General features: G+C 39.2%; 1 protein-coding gene across 3 annotated transcripts in view; it reads right to left on the minus strand.

Moving 5' to 3' along the window:
* The window catches only part of LOC138176522 (SPRY domain-containing SOCS box protein 4), a 155380-nt gene that overhangs the window by 110030 nt on the left and 22982 nt on the right, over positions 1-22368 (minus strand). For all 3 annotated transcript variants that reach the window (XM_069107311.1, XM_069107313.1, XM_069107312.1), the window contains one exon: positions 21088-21928. In XM_069107311.1, coding sequence (XP_068963412.1) covers positions 21088-21781 — 694 coding nt within the window. In that variant the 5' untranslated portion in view covers positions 21782-21928. The remainder of the gene's footprint in view (positions 1-21087; positions 21929-22368) is intronic.

Here is a 22368-nt window from a genome sequence, read left to right on the forward strand (position 1 = left end):
ATTTTCCAAAATAACCCAGGATGATTTGGCATTGATAGCTCTAATGTTGTAAGTTGTTCAGAGAAGGGTAGAGGGGAAGGGGATATTTTTTTAGAATCACTTTTTCAAAATGACTCAAAAAGAGAAATGTTTTAGTTGGACATGACTGAAAAGACTTAATAACAAACATGTCAAAAGTAAGAGGGATCATTATGAAGCAGCACACAAAAGTCTAGTTATATACACTCTTGTCTGACACAATATCTAATAGTAAAACATTCCTTAATCAAAGCAAGTCAGTAATGTCACCCCTGAGCTTTGCATAGCACAGACTGATTTGGAACATGAAGTATAAACATAATTGTCTTGGTGCTGCCAAGGTAGAAAAGTTGAGAGCCATTAAAGTTCCCATCAGTGTCTAAGGACCCAGCCACATTCTTAACCAGGAGTCAATAGCCTGGAGGAAAAAAGACTTTTAAGTATTGTTTTTTTAATAGTAGCTATTTCTCTCTCTCTCTCTCTCCTTTAAAGGTTTAATGACTAGATGACTAGAAGGAATGGATTTCTAGATGCAAAACCAGAAAACTCCAATATAGTTAAGCCTTGAATTTTCTCCAAATTTCTAGGACATACCTAGACATAACTAGGACACCTACGGTAACATAAAATGGCCAATACAGTTATCCCTTTGGAGAATACCCATCTCTAGGTATATTAGTTAGAAATCAGAGATGTTCATAAAAGATTTTGTAAAAAGATCTTTTGTGCCTGCAGAAATTTTTTTCAGGTAAGGCCGATATTCTGATTGTATCCACACACACACAAGTCTGTTTTTCAAAGTGGTTTAATTAAGCTAATGTTTGAAACTCACTAAACAAAAATTTAGTAATTCATAGAACCACAGACAGAGAACTAAAAGGGATCCTGGAGTCTATCTGGTCCCACCCCTTCATCTTATAGAACCAAGTCTTCTGATTCCAAGTTCAATGCTTTCTGTTACATTTAGTTGGAATGATTAACTTTCTCTCTGTCTCTGTTTGTCTGTCTCTGTCTCTGTGTGCCTCCCATATTAAGTCCATGGCCCTTATTTGTAAAACTGGTATGCAGTGTTATAAAAATTACTTGTTTAAACATTTCAGTGAAGGCAAATTGTGGAATGTGATTTAGAAATTAGGAGGTAAGTGAAAAACTATGCCAAATGTCCAGCTGTCTCTATTTTTCACTTTTTCCCAAATACTTTGACATTATGATGACATCAGTAGTCATATGCAGGCCATAGCACCACAGAATCATAGAACTTGAAAGGGACCTAAGAGAATACACAGCCTGACCCACACCCAAACAAGAATTCCTGCTACAACATGTCCAGCAAAAGTTCATTCACTTTTTACTTGAAGATCTCAAACGAAGGGGAACCTACTATCTCCCCCAGTGCATTTCACATTTGTACAGCTCTAGTTTTTCCTTACCTCAAGTTTAAATGTACCTGTGAGCAATTTCCATCTATGGTCCCTACTTCTGCCCCCTGGTGCCAGGAAGAATAAGACTAACTGTTTCTAAATGACAACCCTTCAAATACTTGAAGACAGATATGTACTCACTAAGCCTTCTCTTCTTGTCATTCCTTCAATCATTCTTCCTATGGCATGGCCTTGAAGTTCTTCAACCAACTTGGTGATTTTCCACTGGATAATCTTCAACTTTTCAATGTCCTTCCTAATATCATCCCTTCTAAGAAGTCTTCTCCAATTAGTAAAGAACCCATTGCCCCTTGATTTCAATAGTATTTAGATTCTTTAGCATGGCTTTCATTTAATTATACTATTATGTTGTATGTTTGTCTTATTTTCTCAATTACACTGGGAGTTACTTGAGCCCAATGACCATGTCTTGGATTTTTCTTGTATTCCCGTAGGGTCTGGCACATTGCTTGGTATATAAGAGATGACCAACAAATATCTGTTTAATTGATGGATTGGTACATCATGACAGGCATAACTGAAAATGGAAATTTTCTAAAGTTATGTAAGGCAATATATATGAATATCAGTAAGAAGTCTTGGGGTCAAGTCTTAATTATGCTATATTACCTAATTTACTTCACTTCACTGTACCGGGACCTTGGTTTTCTCATCTGCAAGTTGCGTAACTTTTGGGGGAGGGAGGTTTGTCTGTACTATTAGGGAAAAATATTCCTATAATTTGCCATGAAAAATGTTGCTCCTCATCAACTACTTCACCCTCCTCTCCATTTATCGAAATTTTACATAACCTTCAAGGCCCATCTCATGTTTAAACTATATTGGGAAACCTTTCCCTAACAATTCAATTCAAATAACATTTGTGTTAAAATGTTACTTCAATGACTCATGATGTCATGGGTTCTCTATGGATGTGCCCACAAGAGTGTAAGCACTGGCAGGTTCTTCTCAACACAAAGACTACTCCTGTGAGCAGACAATACATCTGCTATCCAAGGACCAGCTCTGCTAATTTGATAAGTCATGCCACCATTTTGGCTCCAGGGTGATGATATTTTGCCAACATAAAGAACATCACTTATGAAAAGCACCTCTTATAAACTATAGAGTGATATGTGATCTGTATCAGTGGAGAGAATAATCACACCTGTGACAATACAGATCCTTGAAGCACTGAAGGTATACAAAGCTATGGTCTTTGACCTCAAGGATCTTCCAATCTAATCTGTCTAGGGGGAAAAGTACACAAATACGCATGATTCAAGATAAGATTATAATAGAGGTAAAGAAGAGAGCTAGATCTTCCTATAAGAAGAGATTGCTTTTAGCTGGAGTATCTGGGAAAGCTCCATGGAAGATGTGGCACTTCAAAAGAAGAAAATAGTTTTAATAGACACAGATGGAGAAGGAATGAAATGTCAGGCAGAGGATAGTTGTTGAACTGGGGGACTGTGCAAATTCAGAGGCAAGAGAACATAGGATGAAATTAAAGAATAGGTAGTAGTCCAGCTGGATTGTAGAGTTTGCAAAGGAGGATGGTATGAAACTAGAAGAGTAATGTAGGTTAAAGCTAGACAGTGAAGGGCCTCATTAAGCATGCATTTTATTTTATAGAAATAGGGAGTCACTGAAAGTTTTTGCATAGGGGAGTGATTTGGTCTGATCTGTGCACTGGGCAAATTAATTTACCAGTTGTATAAAAGATGGATTGGATAGGGGAGTGACTGGAGGCTGAGAGATAGAAATCCATTATAATGGTCCAGCAAGAAATGATGATGTAGAGAAGAGGGAACAGATGATGATGAAGAAATAGAAGTTGAATGGAGAGGAACTTGAGACTGGCTAGATGGGAGGGGCTTGGGAAGGAAAAAATTACAAGACAATTCCAAGGATTCACACCTTAGGGATTAAAAAGATAGGGGTGCCATTAATATAAATAAAGAAGTTGGGAGAAGAGGCAAGTTTAGGGGAAGAGAGGAGAAAAACTGAATTCAATTTTGGACATGCTTAATTTTAGATATAAGTAACTCAAAAGTATCAAACTGAAGCCCAGGGGACAAACTAGAGCTGGATAGAGTACTAGACATGAAGTCAGAAGACCTGTATTCAAATTCAATTTCTACCTCAGATATTTATTAGCTGTGTGATCATGGACAAATCACTTAACATCTGATTATCTCAGTTTCTTCATCTATAAAATGAGGATAATTAATAGTTGTATTACCTATCTTATAATGGTTGTGAGGAAAGTGCTTTACAAAACTTAAAATACTATACAAATTTGAGATTATTTATATATAGATTTGAGAGTCATCTACATAGAAGTAGGAGCCATGAAGAGGGAGAGAGTAAATTTATGAGAGAAGAGAAGATGGCCATGATCATAGACTTGGAGAATGTTCACACTTAGGAGGAAAAAGGACGACCCAGTGTTTAAGATGGTATAGTCAAATACAAAAGAAAACCCAGGAGAGAAAAGTTGTAATAAGAGCTGAAAAAAGAATAACAACAATGACGGGGTGGTCAACTATATCACATTTTAACCCAAAGTCATCTGGGTCCTTCCTTACCTACAATTTGACTTTTGATTGTACTTAATTTAACATTTTATTATACGTTATCTATCTTGTGCTATTTCTCTGAGTTAATTCTTTAAACTGGTTAGTTTTGCATCTTTATACAATCAATTAACAAGTATTTACTGAGCACCAGCGCATACAAAAACAGCTAAAAACAATTCCTGTCCTCAAGGAGCTTATATTCTAGTAGAGGTATATAAAATAAACATATAGAAAAAAAGAAGTTAATCAAAGTATAAATTCCTCAAGGGCTGGGATTATACTTGACTTATGCCTAGCACAATGGTGGATAATGAAGAATGTATGATCTCATTAGGGTGGGGATCTGAATTTCTGGAACACAGAATCATAGATTTAAGACTAAAAGGGACCTTAAAAGCCATCAATCCAAACTCTTTATTTTATAGATGAGTAAACTAAGACTCCCAAGTGACTTGCCCAAGGTCACACAGTACTTGAACCCAGTTCCTCAGATGCTAAATCTTGCGATCTTCCCACTGCACCAGACTAATTTCCTAGTACATAAATCCTATGAAACTGCTTGAGGCATTCAGGGTTTAAGTGACTCACCCAAGGCTATGTAACCAATAAGTGTCAGGGCTGGGATGTTTCTGTCTGGGACCCAGCACTTTATCTACCCTAATGCCTCTTTACACATAGCACAGTTAGGCACCAAAAAAGTGTGCCATAGTTCCTGAAGTTTTCCCTGAGGTTTCCATAAATGAAGACAGACAGTCCCTTTTAGACTAGCATTTTAAGAGTTTAACAAACTAATCCCTAAACTCTAGGAAGGATACGAACACAAAGCATGTCGCTTAAAGTGCCGTAGTTATGAGGAGGAAGTTGTAATTAACTTGGATAATAAGCACCCACAGCAAAACTAAACACCCCCCAAAATCCATTCTGAAAGAAAAGACATCAATGGGGGGGAAATCTGTGATTAGGCAGTTGGCTCCTAAGATGAACTCAAAGCACTGTTTTCTTGAAATTAATTCAAAGTCAAGGAATAACTTCTCTCTCCCAAGAAAGCTATTTCCCTCCTGCTGCTTCATATTTCAATCACGTGCCTGTGATGAACAGCCCTGGGAAGATCAGGAAAGATCGAAAGCCACCATATGCTATCCTACGGATAATTCCTTGGACACATGGCAGTATGGCATTTGCTTTGACTGTCAGCAAAACAAGCAGGTCTGTCTTCCCCAACAGGCTGTCTCTGGGGACTGATAGTGCATCTCTATTTATAGAAGGCCATCTTATCTAATATAATGAAGTGTTAATGTGAAATCTAGGCATGGCCCAGATCTTGTAAGCCCATTCTTTCTTAGCTGAATTGCATTCCAAGAAAGCAGATCATTAAATAGTCACTTTGAAGATTTGATAACATTTTTGATAAAATTTGGTATTACAGAGTAAACCAGAAGTTTCATAAATACACTTATTGTTTTCTATCACATGTAACAACTCAAGTTAAGGCCAAGAAAAAGTATTAAGGAAGAGAAGATTCATCTGTCCATTGGTTTACATGCAGCTCCAGCACAGCTAAGAAAAAATGCTGGGAAAGTCTGTTCTCAAACATTCCTACTACAATTTTGGTTGTAATTTCTTTTGCTTTGCAAGTATTTTCTTTAGTGTGGCTTCTTTAGTAATTATCAGAATTTCTGGATTTTGGAATGGAGATTAACGAAATACAACTCCTTAAGGGTGCCAGCACTGCACGGTGTTCTTTAAGAGTCATCATACTATTTATAGCAGCTCTTTATGTGGTGGCTAAGAATTGGAAATTGAGAGGATACCCATCAATTGGGGAATGGCTAAATAAGTTGTGGTATATTATTGTAATAATGGAATACTACTATACTGTAAGAAATGACAAATAGGATGATTTCAGAAAAACCTGGGAAGACTTGCATGAATGGATACAAAGTGAAGTGAGCAGAACAGAACATTGTATATAGTACCAGCAATATTGTAAGATGAAAAAGGGTGAATGACTTCATTAATCTCATCCAGTGATCCAAGACAATCCCAAAGGACTCATGATGAAAAATGCTATGTTCCTCTAGGGAAAGAACTGATGTTGTCTGAATATAGACTGAAGCTTATTATCTTTTCCTTCATTCCTTCCTTCCTTTCCTTTTTGTTGCTCAAGTCTTCTTGCACAAAACAACTAATATGGAAATGTTTTACACGATCACACATTTATAAACCATCTCAGATTGCTTACCATCTCAGGGAGGGGGCTGGGGATGGAGAGAGGGATAGAATTTGGAACTCAAAACTTAAAAAAAAAAGAACCCAATGAATGTTAAAAATTGTTTTTACAGGTAATTGAGGAAAAAATAAAACATTATTTTAAAAACAGTCATTATACTATATTTTTGGTAAAGTCAACAGTACCAGTAGTTGACAAGGTGCTAAGTCCCAATCAGAGAAAATTTTAGAATACTTGTAACAACCCAAGGCTAGATTTTATACACATTTTGAAGGGGCCCAATTGCACCCCCATTTTTGATGAGTATTCCTGGAATAGGATTCAAGAGAGATAAGTTCAAGGTCCCATTCTGCCACTAGCCGGGCTTTTCTTTTTCTGTGAAATGAAGATTAGGTCACCCCAAAATTCCTTCTTAAATGCAACATGACCTAGGACACATGTAACCAGAAATGGACGTGTGGCCTCGTAATGTTTTAAAGGTGAGAAATAATAGAAAGACAACCTGAGTACTACACTAGTATATGTGACATATTGAAAGGTCAGAGGTTGGCTTTAGTGCCTTGGGCAGAGATCCTCTATGAGAGATTTACAGGAAGACTTGAACAAGAATTGTCCTATTGTGGGTTGGATATGATTGGAATGGATGAGATCATAGGTCCATTAAAGTAAGCCCTTTGCTTGCTTTAGGTTTACCTCAAGGATTACTTTAATCAGTTCTTCTTCAGAAATTCTTGCTGAAATTACAGAGTGAAAGTTAATGCTTTTGCCTTTCCACAAATCTTGCCTCATCCAAACCACCCACATGCCTATTACTTTTCTGTCACCACCCTGGTCTCTTAAGTCTCTAGGTCTCATCACATCATACCCAAGTAATGATAACAGCCCCACCTGGCCTCTCTGTCTCCATTCTCTTCACCTTCCAATTCATCCTGCACACTGCTGCCAGGCTAATCTTCCAAAAACACAGCTGTCATCACACAATTTTTCTTACCCTACTCAAGAATCTATAATGGCACTTAAAAAAAAAACTGTATCAAGCTCAAATGCTGTTATTTACCTGCTTTATAAGAATTTGGTGACCCTGTAAAGAACTCCCTGAAGGCTGAAAGACCTTTCTCATTCGGGAAAATTACTGGCCCTTTAAGTTAAGGCCATATCATTTCTTTATCTTGTTTTTATAATTTGAATCCAGAAGACATTTATGGATCTTCTCTAAAACCCTGTAGACACAATGGGTTGAGTTATAGGGGAGAGGAAACGTGATAGAAAAGGCACAATCTCTGCCCTTAAGAAACTTATGGTTTGCTTAGAAAAAGATAACACACACACACACACACACACACACACACACACACACCCTTGAAAGCATTTTATCAAGTGCATAATGATAAAGCACATTATTATTTTGTTTATAACACTTTGCAGTCACAAAAGGTGCTGCTATAGATATTGTGGCACATGAATGTAAGGGAATATTATCATGCTGTAGGAAACAACAAACATGATGAAAACTGAGAAGCATGGAAAAATTTACATGAACTGATGCAGAGTGACATAAACAGAGCTAAGAAAACAACACATACAATGACTACAGAGTTATAAATTAAAAAACACAGTCACAAAGCAATTGAAAGTGAATGTTGAAAAATTATAAAAAAAATAAGAATGGCTCCAAAGAAGAGATATGAGAAGTCACCTCCCATCCCTCTGCAGAGATGGGAGGTCCATAGGCTAATACACTGCATATATTTTCAGCTTTCTGGATGTATTGATCAGTGGTATTGATTTTTTGTCCTCTTTTTTCTTTCATAAAATTCGTTTCATGAGACAGTTCCCTGGAAGTGGGGAAGTACAGTAAGGGGAAATTTTGAAACTTCATGATGTAAAAAACCAAAAGACATAATAATAATCTACTCAAAAAGAGAAAAAATGAATAACTTCTGAATAAAGGAATGATCAGAGTTAAACTGGTTTCTGAAAAACCCTGGGGCATATGCTTGTGGAAAAGGGTAGACAGGACACTCTAAACAAAGGATGGTACCAACCAAAGTACAGAGGTTTGTTTATTCATTAAACATTTTATAAATTCCTACTATTTTTCCCACAGGAAACAGTAGCAGACTCTAGTCATACAAAGATGAAATCAGGTACTTGGATTTAAAAAAAAAGATCAAGGGGTGGCCAGGTAGCACAGTGAGTAAGAGCACTGGCCCCAGAGTCGGGATGACCTGGGATTGAATCCGGGCTCAGACACTTAGCACCCACCCAGAAACACCTGGCCATGTAACCTTGAGCAAGCTACTTAACCCCAATTGCTTAGGGATAGCCAGGTGGCACAGTAATAGCACTGGCCCCAGAGTCAGGATGACCTGGGATCGAATCCAGGCTCAGATACTTAGCACCACACTCAGAAATAATTGGCCATGTAACCTTGAGCAAGTTACTTAACCCCAATTGCTTAAGGAAAAAAAAAGATCAACAACACTAAGATGGGGGACAATTGGGATGGAAAAGATATAGATCAACAACAGTTTGTATGGAATAAGATATGGAACCCCCAGCTTAATAGTGTGAAGTGGCAACCCAAAAAGTTTATGTGATCTAAGGTTATATCAATACAAGCATGCTATCTACATGAAGGGAGGTGATAGTTCTATTGTACCATGACTTGTCAAACTCTATCTGAAGTGCTGTGTTAAAGGTACACATCCTAGGAAGGACACTAACAAACTGGAGAGCATCTAGTAATATGACCAGTGGGAAGGAAGATCACTGAAGACCAAGCCTCATCGGCATTTAGTGAAAGAACTAGAATTGTTTAGCCTAGAGAAGTTAGGGGAGACATGAAAGCTCTCTTAAAATATCTGAAATACATAAGAATAATTATCATGGGGAAAAGGGATTTTATGCATTTGGTTTGGTTCCAAGGGGAGGGAGTTACAGGGAGAAAGATTTCGACTAGATGTGAAGAAAAACCATAACAATGAGAGCTGCTCTGAAATAGGAATGGACTCATGAGTGTTGTCTCCTATCACTGGAGTTGCTTATTTGAAAGTTGGATAACAAGTTTTAAACCAGTAAGAATGGTGTAAAGGAGACTCATGTTCAGGGATGGGTTGTAGTAGATAGGGACAGCTCTGAGGGTCTACAATTCTGTGAAATGAGATGGAAGGGTTTGAGGAGGGGAGAGTTAATCTGATGGACATTAAACACACTGGTTGCAAGATTGTTTTTTTTTTTCTCCTCCATAGGTTTATTATTGCATTCATAAAGCCACTTGTAGTGTTCTGACCCACACTGATCTATCTGCCCCTGCCTGAATTCCTATGACATATCATCTACACCACAAAGATTAGCATGTAATATGTACTGTCATCTAACTTCTTAGCTGCTCTCTGTGTGGTATAGTGGGAAAGAGAACTAGATATGGAATCAGGAGAGCTGAGTTCTAGTGACATCTTGCTAATCAATTGCTGTATGACCTTGGGCAAGTACCTTTTCTCTGGTCATCAGGTTTTTCATGAGTAAGAGAAGATTGGATCAGATGGTTTCTAAATGTCCTTATAATCCCAATATTCTCAAATCCTTTGTGTATTTGGAGATGAGCTTACAAGGAAGGCACTTAGGTTAAAGAGACCTGGGAAAGGTTTATCGCAGAATTTCCCAACTGGAAATTCAGTTGGGACTTGAAGGCATCCATGGCAGTTAAGTGATGCAATGGATAGAGTGGCAAGCCTGGAGTCAAGAAGACCTGAGTTCAAATCAAGCCTCAGACACTTCCTAACTGTGTGACCCTGGGCAAGTCACTTAACCCTGTTTGCCTCAGTTTTCTCATCTGTCAAATGAGCTGGAGAAGGAAATGGCAAACCACATCAGTACCTTTGCCAAGGACACCCCAAATAGGATCATAGGGAGTCAGACATGAATGAGGGGGGGGAAAATGACAAATGACAGAAGGTATCCAAGAAAGTCAGGAAGCAGAAATGAGGAGGGAGAGAATTCCAGGCACAGAGGACAGTCAGCAAAAATGCTTGGAATTGAGAGATGGGCATGTGTTGTGGAAAGAATAGGAAGGAGCTTAGTGTCCCTGGATTACAGAGTTCAGGTCAGGGAATAAGGTGTAAGAAGACTAGAATGGTAGAAAGCTATCTGGTTATGGAGGGAAACTTGAGGCAGAGAGACTAATACTGTCATAATCCAGGTAATGGGGGCATCCCAGGCTGGTGGTAGTGTCAGAGGAAAGAAGGGTGGGGAGGGGGATATTTGAGAGATGTTATAAAGGTAATAGTGATAAGACTTGATAAATGATTGGAGAGGGGTGCATGGTGAGAGTGAGAGAGAGTGAGAGATATAGGGTGACTGGAAGGATGATGTAACAACAGTAACAGTGAAGTTAGGAAGAGCAGGATAATTTAAAGGAAATTGTATGTGTATGCTTATGATTTGTCTTTCCAAGGATCATTTCTAGAAATGAATGAGTAACTGGTTTTTGGTAAGTGAACATTGTGAATTTGGTGCCATACATGGAAAATGAGTTCAGAAATGAGTGGATGTCCTTGGAAGTGGACAGAAAGTTCTTTTCAGTCTTCATTAAATGAATAGGGGGCCTGGCTGCATATCAGATTATTCTGCTGAGTCATCATCTCAATAACTACTTGGATAATTGATAGAATCATTCAGGAACACAAGCTGAATATAATTAGTTGAACCACTTTTGCCATATTGCGCCAGGGGTCTTACTGTGACCTGGATCTTTGCCCCGTTTATCCTGATATCCTTGTGGGTAAGATAGAGAAATATGTGGTTTGGATGATGGCATTCAGGTGCACACATGGATGTTTGAACAATTATGTAGCAAGAGGGATGATTCAAGGAAAGAAGTCTCTAGTGATATTGCCATTTATCCTACATATTTCAAATGATTCCTATAAAGGCACAAAAGACACTTTGTCAGATATGTGCATGACCTGAAAATAAAGATAAAATTTAATTTACAAAAAAAGACATGTGAATGACTCAAAGAAAGGAAGGAGAGATAAGACAATAGATAATAGACTTAGGATCCAAAATTATCCTATGAGGCTAGAATAATAAGACAAGAACCAACCAGATAAACTGTAACAAGGTTAGACATAAATTTCTACATTTAAAATTGTATATGTATATATACACATATACACACACATATACATATATACCCACATATAAAAGAGAAAGCCTCCCCCACTGAATAGAGCACCGGCCCTGGAGTCAGGAGGACCTGAGTTTCAAATCCAGCCTCAGGCACTGTAATGGAAATGCAGATTTAAAGATCTTCCCTGCCCCTAGGCTAACGTGCACCTGAAGCCTGGGGAGGGAGGCTTGTTTTTCAGTAGATACTTCTTGATTGGCCAGTGAGTCAATATGGTTGTTACATTCTCTGAGCCAGGAGAAGGCTATATAAGCCCTGATGTGTAGCTTTGTTTTGGGACTCACTTTGAGAAGTGTTCTGTGATTTGATCTGAATTCTGGGAAGCCGTTGTTGAGAGTCCCCCGGCTTTGAAAAACCCAGATGTGGAAACCCAGATGTTGACTGGGTATGGATGTAATGGTTGGACAGTTTGGAAAGCTGTCTACTTGATCTGTTAATGTCTTGATAATTCTGTCTGTATATTTTGAAGTTTGGGGTGCTGACCTTTTTCCCCTGAACAAGGTAAACGATATATGTCTGACTGATTAAAGTAAGCTTGTTAACCCATTTTGAGTTGCTTTCCTTTAACAAAGCAGATCCAAGAACCTGTATGGGCAGCAAACCCTGAGGATGCGCTTGGGGTGCTTGCTGCCACAGGCACTTAACACTTGCTAGCCCTATGACTTTGGGCAAGGCACTTAACCCCAATTGCCCGCCTGTCCTCTCCCCCCACAAAAAAAAAAAAAAAGAGATGTGGCTGGTAATAAAGCTAGACCAAATATTCAGGCTGTATTAACAGAAACTTGCTTTCAGAATAAAGCAGGTCATTATCCCACTCTATTCTGGGTTAGTCAGATAGAATCTGGAGTATTATTTTCAGTTCTCAGCCCCACATTTCAAAAGGTCATTGAGAAGCTGCATCATGTGTCACAGGTGGGCAATCAGGATAGAGAGGGATCTGGAAACATTGTCAGATGAAGGAAAGATAAAGGAAATTGGCAAGGTTAGCTTGAAAAAGAGGTTTCTTTGGATTGATACATGATAGGTGTCAAGTAAGAAATAAATCAGGAAGTGGATGGGAAAGGTTTTTTTCTCTTTTTAAGCAAAAGTGTCTTTTGCCAGGCCTCTGAAAACACTGTGTCGATAACCAGCTGCTTTTATGAGCCCTCTCGGGTCTTAGTGGCTTAGATGCATCACTAGCAGCCCAACAGTCAGAATAAGATACTTTACTCAGTCCATCCTGTACATATTCCCATTCTCCACTGACTTGAGCAATTATTCATTATGCTTCAGAGTTGAGCTCTATGAAGTACAAACTCTTTCCAGGAAAAGGTCCCTGGAAATCACAGAGGCTCCCAAGATCTTAGTGTGTACCAGAGGCAGCATGACTTGGATTAAAGCCACTCTCAAATGAGAAAGAAGATTATCAAGAATTTTTGTTTATCATGCTAATAAACTTCCGAGAGATGAGAGGGCATTGCTGACTCTGGACAGAGTAATGCCAAGTATTCCCTTTGTCTTTGGGGTGAGCACAACTGCATTGTGAAAAGGTGGAATACCAGAGGGCAATGGAGCTTTGATTTTCAAAACATTTGGAGAAAAGATGGTATAGTCAACATATTATCTCTAGTGACCTCATAACTTTATGAGTAGGTAGGACTCTCAACATACCTTTTAACTTCACACATAAATAAGAATACTTACTCTTTTAAACTATTCTATGGAGGATTACAGTATTTATTAAATTTTTGTGGGAATATGTTTGGACTTTGATTCATAACAAATTTTTGGGCTGTCTTCAGGCAAATGAATTTTTTCAGAAGAGTCTGTGGAGTTTTGTACTCAACTGAAAGTTTTGAAGAAGGGATCTGGGAGGGGGATGAAATTCACTACCTGAATGTACAGGTACTTTGTATTTATAATCCATGAATATTTGTTGTTTGGCTAATAGATCAAATTATTTGGGTTCTAGAAATCAGAGACTAAGGGCTAAACTTTTCAGAATTGTTTTTAGCCTGTGTGGAAGGAAATCTACTTGGCCTCAGCAATCTGGATATGATCGATTTGAACAACCCAGGAGAAAGTTCCCATATAATTCTGCCTATCCTTTCTCAGATTAAAAAAAAAAATTGCACAGTCATAGTTCCCTTTCCTAGCTACAGTTCATTTCTAAACTCTGGGCCCCAAATCCCAGTTTTTCCCCAAAACTGGTCCTTTGGTCCTCAGGCACCAAATAATACTACCAGCACCTGCAGAGATAGAAGCAGAGAGAGAACCTGGGGTTCTAATCTTTACCACACATCCTCTTTTATAGAATTTCTACCACCCAAATCAGATGGCATAAAGGATTTAGGGTTTAGTTGAATGTGGGTTGTCCTAGGCTTGGGGATCTGGGTTAAGTTGCTTCAACTCTCTTGGCCTCAGTTTTCTTTCCTGTAAATAGGAGGATTTGACCAAATGGCCTTTATGGTCCCTTTCAGGTCTAACATAGCTGACCTAAGTAAGAGCTAACATTTATATAGCACTTAAAGGTTTGTAAAGTATTGCAACTATATTATCTCATTTGATCCTTAAAAAAACTCTATAAGTTAAGTGCTATTAATATCCCCATTTTACAGATTGGAAAACTGAGGTTGCGAGACGTTAAGTGACTTTACCCAGGGTCATACAGCTAGTAAATATCTGAGACCAGGATCTGAACTCAGGTCTTCCTGAATTCCAAGTCTAGCAACTTTAACCACTGTACCACCTAACTGTACATTCTATGATCCTGATATTTTATTTATTTACTTATTTGGGAGGCAATCTGGGTTAAGTGACTTGCCCAGGGTCACACAGCTAGTATTTCTGAGGCCAGATTTGAACTCAGGTCCTCCTGACTTTAGGGTCAGTGCTCTATTCACTGTGCTACCTAGCTGGTCTCCTAATTATACTCCCCCTTCATCTTCTCTTGAGTCACACTTTCTTCTGTCCTGCCTTCTTACTTTCTTCTAGCTATAGGCTTACTCTCAACCTGGTTAAGAGTAGCTTTTTTCCTTCTTAGGAGTACCATATTCCCCCTTTTCTTTTTTCTCTCTAACTCCCAGGGTAGAAGCTCAAACTGTCATCTTGGGCCCCAGCATTTCAGCTTAATGTGTAGAAGAATTCCAGGGCTTGGAATTAAAACCTCTTAGTTCAATTCCCACTCTTATCTGTGTGATAGTGGGCAAGTCACTGTACTCTTTGGGCCTCAGTTTTCTCATCTATAAAATGAGAGGAGCTACAAAGGATAACTTCTAAGGTCTATTCCAATTCTAATCATCTGATTCTGACATCCCACAATCACTTTGAATTCACACTGCTGAACTTCTTCAAAAGGCTGAATTCTCTCCCATAAGCCCCAGCGATTTAAGGGAAGAGGATATTCTTTTCCCATCACACTGTAGGAAAACTCATCAAAACACCTCCGCAAGTCAACCTATGCACAGGCACCACACTTGCTAAATGAGTCTAAGTTTAGTGAATTTACCTGATGACCACTTGGCATCATGACCTTTCTCTCTCCAGCAATACCACAGCAGAGAACCAAAGATAAGAAGAGAACCTTAGGAATTTCTCTCCCTCTGCACACAGAAATTATTCTGGCTATAACTTCATCATCATCAATGTGGTTATGGACTTGAAAGCTGAACCACCCGCTACGGCACAAAAGGATAAATCAATATCCAATGTGAATTCCAGTATATATTCAAAATAGTTCATGCCAGTCAGTGAGTCAAAAAGCATTTATTAAATGCCAGGTATTATGCTAGAATGCTGAGGATTAAAAAAAAGGCAAAAATATGGTACCTGCCTTTGATGAGCTTACATTCTAATGGGGAGACTATGCACTTGAGCACGCATTATTTTCTAGTGTAAACTCCCTTTTAATTCAAACCTCCTATACTAACAATTTGAAAAGTGCTTTTATTCTGTCAGAAAGAAGAGTTTCATGTAAGGAGTATTTCCAGTTATGCATCTGATTATGAATGTCTGTATTTTTCTTGTGGTATCTCTGAATTGTAACTGTTAAGAGACAGCAAAAGGTGTCATGATAATTAATTGATGACTGCTCCTGTTAGAGACACATACATGATGCTAAATGTAAATGGTTAAACAGTAATAATGGAAGAATTATTAGAAAGAACACAAGAATGGGGAATCAGGGAACCTGAGTTCTAATCTTGGTTCTGCTACCTGTGTGATGTGACTGAGAGCATGTCAGGGCCTCAGTTTCCTTATCTATAAAATGAGATGCTTAAACTAGATGATGTCCAGGTTGTCCACTAGCACTGACAGCCCATAGTTTCGTGATCAACAGTTTGACACTCAATAGTGGTCAATCCTGAAAATGCAAGAATGTGTGTGTGTGTGTGTGTGTGTGTGTGTGTGTGTGTGTGTGTGTATTGGGGAGATTAGCAGGGGGCCAGTGGAAAGTGGTCAGGGGACAGGGGACCTAGCAGAACCAGATCTCAAAGCCATTATTATCAAAAACAATTTGGTACTAGTGTAGCAGCAAGCATGCCAGCATCCCCAGGATGACTGCCAACACAGGTTCTTAGATCTGCTTTTCTAAAGGAAAGCAACTCAAAATGGGTTAACAATCTTGCCTTAATCAAACATATGTCATTTACCTAGTTCAGGGGAAAAAGGTCAGCACCCCAAACTTTAGAGAATACAGAGAGACAAAAAATACAGACAGAGAAATAGATCAGCAGACAGGCTTCCAGCTGCCTGACCATTACATCCATACCTAGTCAGTTACCAGAGAGGGAAGCATCAACATCTGGGTTTTCAAAGCTGGCGGGCTCAATGGCTGCCCAGAATCTCATCTGGTCAAATCATACAACTCTTCTCAAAGTGGGCCCCAAAACAAAGTCTCACATCAAGGTTTATATAGCCTTCTCCTGGCTCAGAGAATGTAACAAATCTCTTGACCCACTGCCTAATCAACAAAGTAATGAGGTGATCCTGAAGAACAAGCCTCCTTCCACAGGCTCCATGTGACCACATTCAGCCTATTAGGGGGCAGAGTATATTTTCAAATCAAGGATAGTTCCCAGAGTCACTTAAGCCTAGCAAAGGGGCAGGGAAGATCTTAAATTCCCATTCCCATAACAACTAGATAAGAAATAGAATGGATGGTCAATGGAACAGATTAGATACACAATATAGGGAAGCAAATAAGCATGGTAACCTAGGGCTTGATAAACCCAAAGGTCCCAATTAGTGGAACAAGAACTCACCATTTGAAAAATATTACTGTGGAAAACTGGAAAGTAGTCTGGCAAAAACTAGGCACAAACCCACATCTCACACTATGTACCAAGATAAGCTCAAAATGAGTACATGATTTAGACATAAAAGATGACATCATAAGCAAATTAGTGGAGTGTAGAAGAAATTACCTGTCAGATCTCTGAATGGGGAACACTTCAAGGCCAAACAAAAGAGGTTCATAGGAGGTAAAATGAATGACTTTCACTGCAGAAAATTTAAAGTTTTTGCACAAATAAAATCAATGCACCTAAAACTAGATGAAAAGCAGGTAACTCACAAAAGAAGATTTTTATAGAAAGTTTCTCTGATAAAGATCTTATTTCTAAAATATATGGGGAACTGGGTCCAATTTACAAGAATAAGAGACATTCTCCAATTGATAAATGGCTAAAGGATATTAATAGGCAGTTTTCAGAGGAAGAAATCCAAGCTATCAATATCTGCATTAAAATGCTCTAAATCAATAGTAATTTGAGAAATGCAAATTAAAACAACTCTGAGGTACTACCTCACACCCATAAGAATGGCTAAGATGACAGAAAAGAAAAATGACAAATGCTGGAGAGTCAGTAGGAAAACAGATACATTAAATGCACTGTTGGTAAAACTGTGAACAAGTTCAACCATTCTGGAAAGCAATTTGGAACTATGCCCAAAAAGCTATTAAACTGTGTGTACCCTTTGATCCAGCGATACTGCTACCAGGGTCTATACACCAAAGAGATCAAAGAAAGTGGCAAAAATATTTATTGCAGTTCCTCTTGTAGTGGCAAAGCACTGAAAACTGAGGGGATACTTACTCATAAGTTAGGGGACAGCTGAACAAGCTATGTTATGTGAATGTGATGGAATACTATTGTGCTCTAAGAAAGTGATGATTTCAGAGACTTGGGAAGACTTTTATGAACTGACACAAAGGGAAGTGGCAAAACCAGGAGAACAATTTATACAATAATAGCAATTCTGTAAATATAATCAGATTTTAAAGATTTAGTAACTGATCAAAACAATGACCAACCATAATGCCAAGTCTCACGATGAAACATGCTATCCACCTCCAGATAGAGAACTGATAGATTCCAACTGTACATTGTGGGAGTTTGTTTGGCACAACTATACATATTTATAATAGGTTCTGCTTTTCCTTCTGGTGGGGGAGATAATTCAGAACTGAAAATAAAATAGAATTTATATATTTATATATAACAATTGATAATATAATACATAAAATAATATACAATAGTTTCTCTACATATATATGTTTGCATATATATGTAAATGAGGCAACTGATATTCAGAGAGGTTGTCACTTACCCAAGGTCACAAAAGAAATAAGTTGGCAGTCATGATTTGAAATCTAGGTTCAAAATCCAGCACTTTTTTCTGTACTTCTTTTTCTTTCTTCCTTTTTTTTTTTTTTTGAGGCAATTGGGGTTAAGTGACTTGCTCAGTGTCACATACCTAGTAAGTGTTTGAGGCTAGATTTGAACTCAGATCCTTCTAACTCAAGGGCTGGTACTCTATCCACCGCAGCACCTAGCTGCCCCAACTCCTCTTCTTTTGAAGACCTCTAGAGACATGGGACCTACTACCCTCTTAGGCAGCTCACTTCACCTTTGAAAAGTTGTAATAAGATTTGCCTTACTGAATCAAATCTGCTTCTCTCCCACTTCCAGACCAAGCTTATTCCCTTTTCCATATGAAAACATAGGCACCTTGTGTTCCTTAAGATTCTTCTCCACGGGAGCGGTTTGGTGGCACAGTGAATAGAGCACAGGCGCTGGAGTCCAGGAGGACCTGAGTTCAAATCTGGCCTCAGACACTTAACACACACACACACACAAAAACTGGCCATGAGGCCTTGGGCAAGTCACTCAACCTCAACTGCCCTATCCTTCCCCTCCAAAAAGAAAAAAAAAATATTCTTCTCCATGGTAAATACTCCCTATTCATTTAAATAACTGATCTAATGGCATGATCATCAAGGTCTTCCACCATCAATGATCATTCCCCTCTGGAAATCTTTATCCACATCCTTAAAACAGGCAAACAATGAACTAGACAATTAGTAGGGACTCAATAAATTCTTGTTTATTGACAGATAAATTGATTCAAACCTGGGGATCAAAGTTTATAGTAATAGTATATATTATATATATATATATAGATATATCTTGATGATAGTAAACAGACACAGACTTGGAATCAGGAGGCCTGGGTCCGATTCCCAGCAACTTACCAGATGTATTACCAAGGGCAAATCACTTAACTAAGGAAACTGCAGTTTCCTTATCTGTAAAATGAGGATAGTAATACTTATACTACCTACCTCACAGGCTTCTCAGAAGGAAGGATTTTTCTAAATGAAGCGATGGGATAGAGAGGAAAGAATGCTGACCCTGGAGTCAGGGGACTTGAGTTCAAATCCTATTCTTCCCAACTTTCCTATTTACTTTCAAAGGCTCCACCAAACTTCTGCTCACCTAAGTTTGCAACCTCATTGTCTTCCTTAATTCCTTACTAGCCCTCAGCCAACAAATTCAATCTGTTGTCACACCCAGTAATTCCTACCCTCACTGAATCTCTCATATTTTTCCCTTTCTCTTCAGTATAGGCCCTGACCATCTCTCATCTAGATAATTTCAATAGGTCTTCCTGCCTCAAGTCTCTCTCTACTTGGAAGCAACTAGAAGGTGCAGAGAATTTGTATAAAATTTGGAAAAAAGAAAGACCTAAATGGGGGTCTTGCTGTGTGACCTTAGCCTAGTCACTTAACCTGCCTGCCTCAGTTTGTTCCACTGTAAAATTGGGATAATAATAGTACCTATTTTCCAGGGTTATTGTTTGTAAAGCATTTAGCACAGAGCCTGGCACATAGTAGGCACTTAATATAAATGTATGCTTCTTCCCTTCCTTTCTACCTCTGATACTTTCACAAAACTGCCAAGAACAATATTTCTAAAGCACAGGTTTGACTATGTCAGTTTCCCTGTCGCCCCATTCCACACTCAAAAAACTCCAGTGACTCCTTCCAGGAACAAATATAAAAATCTTGTGTTTGGCATTTAAAGCCCTTTGCAGAACGGTCTTTTCTTCACCACCTTTGCAGTCTTCTTCTATACTCTAGCTATGTGATTCTTGACATTTGACACTCTAGCTCCTGTCTATGGTTCTCCCTCATGCTGCCAGTATTTTCCCTTCTTGCCTCTTTCTTCTAGTTTCCTTGGCATCCGTTAAACCTCAGCTCAAATCCCACCTTCTGTAGAAAGACTCTCCCAGTTTGCCCACCTGCTAGTACCTTCCCTTGAAGATTACTTTGATATAGACTGCATAGATCTTAAATCTGTATAGTTATTTGCTTGCGATCACCTCCTTGACTGAAATGTGTGTTCCTTGAAGAGAGGGCCTGTGTTTCTGCTTTTATTTCTATCTCCAGAGCTTAGCCCAATTCCTGGAACATCTTAAGCTCTAGTTTGTTGACTAGTGTTAAGTCCCTGGGCTCTAAATTTCCTCATCTATAAAAGGAAAGGCATGGAGAAGGTAGCATCTGAGGTCCCTTCCAGTTGTAGATCTATGATTTTTCTCACATTATAATATTATATAAGTTAGGGGGCTTTTTGGAGGGGAAGGATTTGGATCTGTGATTTCATTGGAGTAGAGAAATCCCAGTGAGGAAATCTCTTCAAGCAGAACAGGTCAGCAAAATGTAGCTTATTTTCTTAGAAGGTTGCTTAAAGCACTGAGTGGTTGCGACTTCCCCAGAATCATATCGGTAGTACATGTCTGTGCAGGTGGCCCAGAGGATAGAATATTCAGCTTGGAATCAGGAAGACTCATCTTTATGAGTTCAAATCTGGCCTCAGGCACTTACTAGCTGGGTGACCCTGAGGAAGTCACTTAACCCTGTTTGTCTCAGTTCCTCATTTATAAAATGAGCTAGAAAAGGAAATGACAAACCACTCCAGTATCTTAGCCAGGAAAACCACAAACAGGGTCACAAAGAGTCAGACATGACTAAAAAAAAAACAACACACAAAAACCCCCAAAACTGAACAAGAACTCCTCAATTCCAAGACAATTCTCTATCCATTACTCCATACTACCTACAGAGTTAATCTTGCTGTTCTTACAAGTTAATGACAATGGAAATTTAGTTTGGTCATTGACACCTATTTCAACAAATATTCACAAACACAAAGATAATATATATTTATTAAGCACCAGTGTAATGTCTCCAACACACAGTACTGTCTGGGTTAGCCACCAGGAGAAGAAGAAAGTCTAGTTAAGACACTGTCCCTCCCCTTATCCAAATGACCCAGAAAGGGATTAACAGAGGAGGAAAATGAGAAAAAGTAGAATACTTACGATCAAGTCCATTAATGTATCTCATTGTGATCTCACAGTGGCCCCAAACAGCACTCACTACGGGGTAGAGTTTTTTCCCTTTCAGCCCCCGGAAGGCCACACCAAGGTACTGTCCATCCACAATGAAACTGAGTGTTCCCTCGTCCATGTCCAAAACTACTAGTAAAGAATCTGGAAGCACAAAGGCCTCATCTGGCTCTAAGAAGGCAGGGTAGGTCACACCAGGTTGGTTCTTGCAATTATGATAAAGTCTGTTGCGCCCTAGATCCCAGCCCCAGGACTCACTGTTACTGCCAACGAGGGCTGTATAGCCCACTGAATGCAGTGGGGCCTCGGCAGTGGCCACACCCACCACAGCATGAGTTCCCCGCTGCCGTGTAGGCCAATGGATCTGCCATACATGGAGGCCTCGGGCATGGCCTACCTTCCCTCGGATGCAGTCTGTGCTCTGGGCTACTGGGTGCCGGTGGAAGGTCAGCCGATCATCTTCTTTCACAAAAATGTTCAGTGAGCGGTCTTCAGGATTCCAGGCATGCTGATGCTGGACCTCTGACCGGGCTGGTGGCATATCCAACAACAGGTCCAGGCGGGCTGGCCGGCAGAAGTCGGGGCCCCGCAGGTCTCGCTTCACTGATTGGTAAGGGGGTTCACGGACATCCACAGATTTGATGCTCCCTGAGATTTTCTGGCCCATTGCTTCACCAAGGGGTAGAAGAGGCCAGTCACAGGCCAGGGTTACCTCATGAGAGTGTTTAGCCCCTGACCCAGAGACTAGGCAAACAATTCAGATTCACTCCCTTGATCGGAGCCTGCCCGTTCTGCTGCCGGAGAACATGAGCTCCTGGAACAAAGAGAGAATGCTGGTTAGCTTCAATAATAATTGGTAACAACAATAATTAAGCAATCAGTATTTATTAAACACCTACAATGTACGAGGCATTGAGCTAAGTCCTATGGGATTTTTTTTTTAAATCACAGAATTACAGAATCTCAGGGTTGGAAGGGACCTCTTGTGTTATCTAGTCCAACCCCCTACCTGAAACACAACTTAGGCTTCAACATTGCCAATAAGTGGTTAATTACCTAGACACTGATTGAACACCGCCAGTGTTGAGGATATATAAGATGTAATTTCTGCTCTCAAGGAGTTTACAATCTAGTTTAGGAGATCAGACATAAAAAGGTTACTCATGATAAAAGACAACAGATGAGTCAAGTGAGTGATATAGTACATAACCCTATAGCTGTTCAAAGGACTAGGGGTGGCTGGGGAAGACTTCA

The sequence above is a fragment of the Petaurus breviceps genome, unplaced genomic scaffold (genome assembly GCF_028583685.1).
Source record: "Petaurus breviceps papuanus isolate PSGF00001 unplaced genomic scaffold, PetGlider_PUasm1.0 89824, whole genome shotgun sequence".
Lineage (NCBI taxonomy): Eukaryota > Metazoa > Chordata > Mammalia > Diprotodontia > Petauridae > Petaurus > Petaurus breviceps.